The sequence below is a fragment of the Chenopodium quinoa genome, unplaced genomic scaffold (genome assembly GCF_001683475.1).
Source record: "Chenopodium quinoa cultivar QQ74 unplaced genomic scaffold, ASM168347v1, whole genome shotgun sequence".
Lineage (NCBI taxonomy): Eukaryota > Viridiplantae > Streptophyta > Magnoliopsida > Caryophyllales > Amaranthaceae > Chenopodium > Chenopodium quinoa.
This window is the reverse complement of record NW_018745000.1, coordinates 3,164,387-3,173,211: the sequence shown is the minus strand read 5'-3', so window position 1 is coordinate 3,173,211 and position 8,825 is coordinate 3,164,387. Positions and strand designations below refer to the sequence as shown.

Sequence of the window (8,825 nt, the reverse complement as noted above, 5' to 3'; positions counted from 1 at the left end):
TATTGCCACCCCCCAAATGACCACCGGTTCAAAACCGGTGGCTTAGGGGGGTTTTGAACCGGTGGCTAAGTGGTTTTTTCGCCTAGTGCTTGTCCAGCGAGACCCCTTGTGAACTAATGTCCTGAAATTTATAGTCACTAGATAGTTTTCTCAAACTTTCTTGCATAAGGTTCATTTGTTGTTGCTTCGCAGGGTCATCAATTTTGAGGGTTAAAGCCTTTAACACCTCAGTCACGTCATTCAATTGATTCCTAAGTTCATTGACCTCTTCTTGACTTGCCATTATCTTTTTAGCCTTCCTCTTTTGACGAATTGGATTATCAAAAAGTGAGACTTGAATAAAGAGGTTGTCCTTGATTAATCGCCCTTCTCTCCTCGACCAAGTATTGTGGAAAAGGAATTTGGGGGATATCAACTGTTAATTATTTGACTCAAACTTTATTCAACATGCAATGGATGGAGGAAGTGAAGAAAGATTGGATAGAATGTGAAGAAAATGATATAGATGGAGGGATATGAAGAATTAGAAATAGAATGTGCCCCCCAACTTAAATGACGGAAAAAACCGACTTATGCATGAACCTAAGACATGGTCATGGTGATGTGTACTCAAAGTGCGTGCTAAGACTAGTGAGTGTAGGTGACATGTTAAGACTCGTGTCATGACCATGTGGATAGATTATGTGACTAGACTCAATTAATGTCTTAACAAGGCATTATTGACAGTAGTTTTTAACCGAATTAATTAGTAAACTAATTAATTAAACAGTAGGTGATGACTCGATCAATAATCCAAACTGTCGTCAAAACGACAGAACTGCCGCCTCTCTTTGCAGTGTAGCACCAGACGACAGAGCTGTCGCCAGGCGCCACACTCCACAGAGTGGCGCTACAGTTCAGATCGACTTTGGCGCCAATGCTGGAGCTTCAATCTGAGACTGTTTTCGGTGTTATTAATCAACAGGGGCATGCCTAAAATCGTACTAGGTCAATTCTAATTAAAATATTAGACTTTATTTATTCAAATTAATTAATTAATTAATTAGGCAAAGTTCTTTAAGTCATTAATTAATTTAATCTCAACACAAGTCAAACAAACGGTTAAAAAATCATAGTATATGCACAACAAATAATGCACAATTAGTCAAGTAGGCACAATATGATGATGCAATGAGTTTGCAACCTAACCATGGCTCTAGTTCTCTAAAGTTTGGGATATGGTTTAGTCAATAGAGGGTCCATGGTTAATTGTCCGGATGCACTGCGCGGAAGCCTAACCGTGAAGGGTTGGCACGAGTGGATGGGACACCGCGAGTTTTAGAAAAACTCGCTTCCATGGTTTGGTGAATTCAACATTCTCGGATGTACCCTTTGTTGCTCAGAGCGTTCAATCAGGTAGATGGAGCATGAATTCCCAGAGGGTTATGTCCATATGTAGAACACATATGGGTGTCAGAAAAGTAAGAAAAAATCAATAAGGAAGTAGGATCGAGCAAACAATGCGAAAAAATGGTCGAAATTAGAGCGCATATTTCTGGCTCGATATTGGAAGAATTTGGCGCCAGCAAACAGAGGTTGGCACCAGGATTTAGCTGTAGCGCCTGACGACAGAGTTGTCGTCTGGCGCTATAGTTAAATTTCTGGCGCCAGCTTCTGTTCGCTGACGCTAATTCCTACATGCCTCAGCAGCTTTATGTGCTCGTTAAAATTTTCCAGTTTCGCCCAGTGTTATTTCGGTCCTAGTTGTGAAAGATATTTCTCAAATTTCCTACGTGTAAAAATCCTATGTTTTAACTCATTACGGATGGTATTTCCAATGAAATCTTTTTTTATGCATATGACAATAATGTTAATCAAAATTACGCACATGAAATACTTAGAACGTTTCGAGTCTCATCCACTCATTCTAAATCATTGCCGAAACAAATTCAGGAATTAAAATAGAAATCCTCCCCAGTGGAGTCGCCAAAAACTGTAGGGAATATTTCAAGCATTATCCCTAGCTTGAACCCCACTGTGATCATACACTAAAGTACGGTGGCGTCCAAAGGGAAAGAAGATAGAGCAAAAGAGTCGCCAACAAGTTTTTTTTAGGAACTTGTAAACCGTTCACGAGGTGAAGGTTACACCCCCTTAACGATCCAAGAGATCGTCAACTCCATAAGGTCTTGAACCAAATAGGATTCGGGGATGAAGGTACAAATCCAACCTAAAAGAGATTGAACCTGCCCTAATAATAGGCCTCTACTTTATTCTGATCGTATTCATGTGCGTTTTCTGACTAACATGCAATCAATAGGATTAACCCTAAACTTGTTTATCTATGTTGGTTGAATATTAATGCACAAATAAATCTATTATTGGCGATCACTTGCATTATAATCATATTAACCCTAAACAAGATTATTAGTTATCTTATTAAGCGTGATTACAAGTAAAAATTCCCTTTAAACATGCATAAAAGGTGTGATCAAGCAATAATTAATAAATATCAAGCAACATTATAATAATAAAAAATAATCATAATAATAATCATAATTAAAATAATCATAACAATTATAATAATAATCAAAATCATATTAATAGCAAGATCCTAGGCATGATACTAACAAGATTAATAACAAACTCTACCATGTCACTAAACAATAAAAATCAAAGCTTTAACCCTAACATGATACTAACAATCATAAATATTAGGAAGAAAATAAAAGGAATCATACTTAATATTAAAGTTACCCTAGACATGATACTAGGAATATCATAATAACAACCTAAACATGATTTCTACATCATAATATCAATTAAACCATTAAAGTACTTACTTTGATGCCTCGTACCTCTTTCTAATGACAAAATACACACGTTAGTAACTTCAAGGAAAATAATAAACAAAACAATTAAATTAAATAATTGAAATAAAGATTTGGACCAAACCCTCAGAAATTAAAACCTTTCACGTATAGGGCGAATGCAACTTCGAATTATGCTAGGTGTGTCTAGTGCTAATGTATGAGGAATTGTGTTTGTAAAAAGCTAGGCTTAGAAAGAGAGAGAGAGAGAATCAAGAATTTCTTGATGAGAGTTGGTGAAAATAGGTTGTAGATGATCAAAAACGGAGTTTTTACGACGTTATTTGTAGAGAAAATCAGCCAAAAGATAGAATATCAAAAACAGAGTTTTGACGCAAAAAACTAAGTTGGCGCCAAACGCTGACCTTGGCGCCAAACGCCAAGGCTAGCGTCAGGCGCTACAGTTGGCGTTTGGCGCTGACTCAGAAATTCAAGCGTTTTCTTAAAATCAGATAGAAATTGTCGTACAGGAGGATAAAATCGTATTTTCCTCAAAAATGTTCTTTGATCTTAATTAAAACTCTGAAAAGTCAACAAAAGTCAATTTATCAATGATAATTGAATTAGGAATGAAAAGAACCTTCTAGAAGAATTTAGCTAGAAGACTAAAACCATTCCTAATTGCATTAGGAATGATAACTCCATATTAGGCCCTCCTCTAGATCATTGGGCCGCATATAAGGCTCAAACCAGGTCCAGTTCAGTAATTTGGCCATAACTTCCTCAATATTCATCGAAATTGGGCTTATAATATATCGTTGGAAAGGTCTTTTCAAGCCCCATCCAACTACAATACTATTGGACCCATATCATAGACCAACCAAACTGGATTGACTTTTTTCTTAAAATAGGTTTTCAAAAACAGAGAGAAAAGAAAAGAAATTAAAACTATCCGCAACACTAAACTTTCCACACTTTCACTTCATTCGATTATGATTCGACGTGAAAGGTACTCATCACTAGGTTTGGTTCTGGGGAGACACAAATGGGTGTCTACATAAGTACTTAGGGCTTGTTCACATTTACTTAATTTCAGTTCAGTTCAGTTCAGCTCCAATCAGTTTAGTTCATTTCAGTTCAGTTCAACTCCAATCAGTTCAGCTCAGTTCAGTAAATGTGAACATACCCTTATTTGAGACTACCTAGTTTGATTATAATAACCTTAAAATATTATTTAGGATTTGGGACTATATAATACTTAATTGGGAATTACAAATTTGATTGTAATAAGCTTCAAGTATTGTTTATTGAGACTCTATATAATACTTAATAGGGATTGCCTAGTTTAATTGTCACCTTCAACCTTTCTTTATTGAGACTATATAATACTTAATTGAGTTTGTCTAATTTCGTTGTAATAACCTTCCACTTTTCTTTATCAAAACTTTGTAATATTTAATTGATACTACCTAATATAATATTATTGTAATAACCTCCAACGTTTCATTATTGAGACTCCATAATACTTAATTGGGTCTGCCTAATTTGATTGTAATAACCTTCAACTTTTCTTCATAAAGACTCTATATTACGTAATTGGGATTGCCTAATTTGATTGTAATAACCTTCAACTTTTCTTTATTGAGTCTCCTTAATACTTAATTGGAACTGCCTAATTTAATTGTAATAACCTTATTTTTAGACTCTTTAATATACATTTGGGACTGCCTAATTTGATTGTAATAACATTCAACTTTTTTTTTTCACTGAGACTCTCTAATATATAATTGAAGCTGGCTAATTTGATTGTAACAACCTTTAACTTTTCTTTATTGACACTATATAATACTTAATTGGGGCTGCCTAATTTAATTGTAATAATACTAATAACATTAAAATATTAGTGAGTGAGACTAATACGAGTACTTATTTGGAATAATAACTATTTTTTTTAATCAAGAATAATAACTAATTTGATTAGTATAATATAATCCATCTTTATACGGAGTAGTTTTTTTTAATATATATATATATATATATATATATATATATATTCCTTTTTCTTTTTTGTTGCCTAATAGGCAGATTTTAAAGTTATTATTAAATATATACATAAATGACATGTGTCGTTTCTGATTTATTTATTAAGGAGTTGAGCATCCAAAGAGCTCTCAAATATGATACGTGTATACAATTTAGGGTCCAAAACATTCATAAGGGCTTATTCATTTCAGCTTAATTTCAGTTTAGTTCAGCTCCAACCAGTTCAGTTCAGTTCCATTCAGCTCCTAATTTCCTTCTCTCATAACATATTCATTTCAGCTCTATTCAGTTTAGTTTCGTTCAGCTCCAATCAGTTCAGTTCAGTAAATGTGAACAGACCCTAAGTCTTTAAAAAATAAAACATTTATCAAAATTTAGTACTCAACAAATTAGAGAAATGACACTTGAATTTTTTTACTGTATTTTTATGAGAAAAATATGCTTTAGTGGAGGATAATACAGTATTCATTTAATAATTTTTTTACAAAAGAATTCTCAGCTCGTTTAATACAAAGCAGATTAAATTGACTAAAAAAAACAAATTAAATATGTATGATTTTGATTAAAAGTTGCACATTAACTGATGGGTCCATGGTTATATTTTATGGTAAAACAATCATATCATTAACATAAATACATAATTACAATAATTTAAGTTAGTAAAAGATAAAGTCCGGAGATCAATATGACGGAAGATAAATTTACTAACTATTATCCTCTAGCAAAGATAAATTTACTAACTATTATTCCCATTGATTACAAACTTGACTAAGTTTCAAATTTATATATTTATTTATTTTTTCTGGCAAAGATGAGATCCACATGTATAGTGATGCTCATGTGGGAGCTGCCACGGGGCTGGGTGTTGTGCTGAGAAACGACCAAGGAAGCCTGCTTGCTGCTGCAGTGCGTGCTGAAAATGCAGGGTGGGGGGTGGATTTGGCAGAAGCTGCTGCTTGTCTTTATGGATTGTTATTAGCTAGAAGGCTGGGATTTACAAGAGTGCACCTTGAGTGTGATGCTAAGTCAGTGGTGAAGGCAATATTGTCGAAGTCAGTTGGCTTTTCTCCTATCATCCTGCTTTTTGATGATATTTGTAAGTTGGCGTCTAGTTTTGTCTTTTTTTTTTTTTTTTTTTTATCTCATATTAAGCGTGCGGGTAATACTCTAGCCCATAATGTTGCAAGATGGGATGCTAGAGATTATAACAAAATTGTTTCTCTTGGTCCGTTTCCCCAAAGCTTGATTACTTTGGCGGAAATTGATCTACTTTAATGAAATTCTCGTAGCTTGTTTAAAAAAAAAAAAAAAAAAAGTAATTCATATCTTTGTAATTTAATTCAATGTAATTATTTTAGCCTAGAATTAAGCCATCCATTATTTGTATACTAATTTTATTAAGGAATATATATATATATATATATATATATATATATATATAAAAGTATTTATTTAACTCGAAAATGCTCTCTACAAAAAACCCTTCGAATGCGAACAATGGCCCCTCTTCCAATGAGGAGAGAGACCAATTGGATCGATCTAATAAGAAACCTAAGAGAAAAATAACACAGTACACCTTTGGTACACCTGCTGTTAATGATGAGGAAATGATTGAAGTAAATGCTGAAGGTCATAAGGAGTCCATGGTCAATCCTTTGGAGAAGCAGGCAAAGGCTAATCCATCTGAAGGTGCTATGTCTTTTAGAGACATGTTGAAAGGGGATTCTTCTAATGGCAATATCAATAACTTCGATGGTATAATTGATATTGATGAGGAAGATGAGAATCTGGAATCTGACGATGAAGAAATTCCTGAAGAAATTTTGAAGGATGATAGGTGCCCTGTTATCAGCCTTTCAAAGGAAGAGAAAGCAAGGCTAAGAAAGCCATGGAAAACTTCACTCATTTTGAAACTTTTTAGTGGAAAAATAGGATACATGGGGCTAATAAGACGGCTGAAAAAGAAATGGAACATTAGGGGGGAACTAGCTTTGACTGACATTGGGTGCGATTATTACATTGCAAGGTTTACAAATAAGGCTGATTACAATTATGTTCTTAGTCAAGGTCCGTGGCTCTTGGATGATAACTACCTTACAATTCGTAAGTGGATTCCTAATTTCATCCCTGATGAAGCACCAATCAAAATTCTCACTGCTTGGGTGCGTATTCCGAATTTACTAGTTGAATATTTTGATATTAATTTTCTAAACAAAGTTGGCTCAAAAATTGGGAAGGTGCTAAGAGTGGATAAAACTACAGCACAAGCAGAAAGAGGGCAATTCACGAGAATCAGTGTGGAAATTGACCTTACAAAGCCCCTTCTTTCTATGTTCTGGTTAAAAGGAAGAATTTGGAGGGTGCAATATGAGGGGATCCGAATGATTTGTTTTAAATGTGGGAAGCTTGGGCATGCTGAAGATGATTGCTCTGTTTTTCAGAAGGAAGATCAACCACAAGCCATGACTGTACATGAGAACCCCTTGCATAACCATAATCCTAGACTGGAAGAAACTGAAGACTTTGGTTCATGGATGATGGTGAAAAAACCGACCCGGAAAAAGAATCCACGGGTGGAAAAAAATCCGAATAATGTTACCAAGTCCAACTCGGGTGGAGTCCAAATTTTGGAAAAGAACCAAAAGTCTGCTTTGGAACAGAATAAGTCAAACAAAGGGATTGCAAAAAATAAGGGATTGGGATCAAGATTTGCTCTTTTGAATAATCAGTTAGAAGAAGAAGGGGATGTTAACAAGGAGATAAATATGGAAAATGAAGATATGGAAGAATCTCCTCAAGATAATTTTGGAAATATCTTTGAGACGATCAATCTTAGTGAAAAATCTCAGAATATTTTAGCTAAGGAGAATATTACTCCTAGATTCAAGCTTAATTATTCTGCCTCGACCCCCTCTCAAGCTAAAAATAAGAAGAATATTTCCAAAACTTATCAAGAAAAAAAGAAAAATCTTGTGCACAAAAGTGTCAACGCACCTCTTAAGGAAATTAATGATAATACTGATATTATCATTAACAAAGGGGTAAGTCAATCACATGCTGGAAAAGAAAATTCCATTCATGCCCTTGAAGCTAACTCAATTTCCATCAATCAAGCTATCCCTAAGGAAAACACAAGCAGCATTGTAAGCGAGCAGGAGCATAGTCCATTTGTGGAAGGAGGAGAAGCCATCACTCATGTCTCAGATTCCCTCATCAATCAACCTATTGGTTCCTACAGACAAGATACTATGTGTGGGTCACTCGATGGAGGATCCATACATGGTAAATTTGAACCTCCTGATTCATGTTTTGGAAGTGGAGTTAGACTCAATGCTACCACCAACCACAGTCCCAAAGGAGTTGGTGGCAACCATGAAAATCCCCAATGAATATAAGCGGTTGCTTAGATTCATTTGTGAAGCTTATATGTCCTCTTTACCTTCTATCCCAGTTTCTATGGAAGATACATTCCCAAATTTAGCTCCGGACTCATTACCTATTACTTGTATGATTTGGAATGTACAAGGTGCGGGTAGTAGAAATTTTATTACAAATTTAAAGGACTTGGTCAAGGTTATAAGCCAAACGTTCTTGCTTTGGTTGAAACTCATATGGGTGGAGATCAAGCTGTGAAAATTGCTTCGATCCTCGGCTATGATGGTCACACTAGAACGGATGCAGTTGGTTTTAGTGGGGGGATCTGGATATATTGGAGAAAGGACTTAGTTACTGTAAGTCCTATTATGCATCATAACCAACATATTACCATGGAAATTTCTCAAGTAGGGGCTATACCTTGGTACTTTACGGCAGTATACGCAAGTCCAGATCCGCAAAAAAGGAAGGAGTTGTGGGATGAGTTGGAAAATTTTGCAAACTCTCATGGAAAACCGTGGCTTATAGCAGGGGATTTTAACGACACTCGTTTTCCCTCTGAAAGAAATAAATCATGCAATAAAACCAACAGGAGATCAGCTTTGTTCAATGCTTGGA

General features: G+C 35.1%; 1 protein-coding gene across 1 annotated transcript; it reads left to right on the top strand.

The window, feature by feature from the left end:
• Positions 1–6,295: 6,295 nt before the first annotated feature.
• LOC110707488 lies at positions 6,296–8,221 on the top strand. The gene has a single exon (XM_021885495.1). The coding sequence runs from the start codon at positions 6,296–6,298 to the stop codon at positions 8,219–8,221; it is 1,926 nt and encodes a 641-aa protein (XP_021741187.1).
• The last annotated feature ends 604 nt before the right edge of the window (positions 8,222–8,825 follow it).

Excerpts from the sequence above, each read along its gene's own strand:
- LOC110707488 (XM_021885495.1), top strand. The coding sequence starts at position 6,296 with ATGCTCTCTACAAAAAACCCTTCGAATGCGAACAATGGCCCCTCTTCC.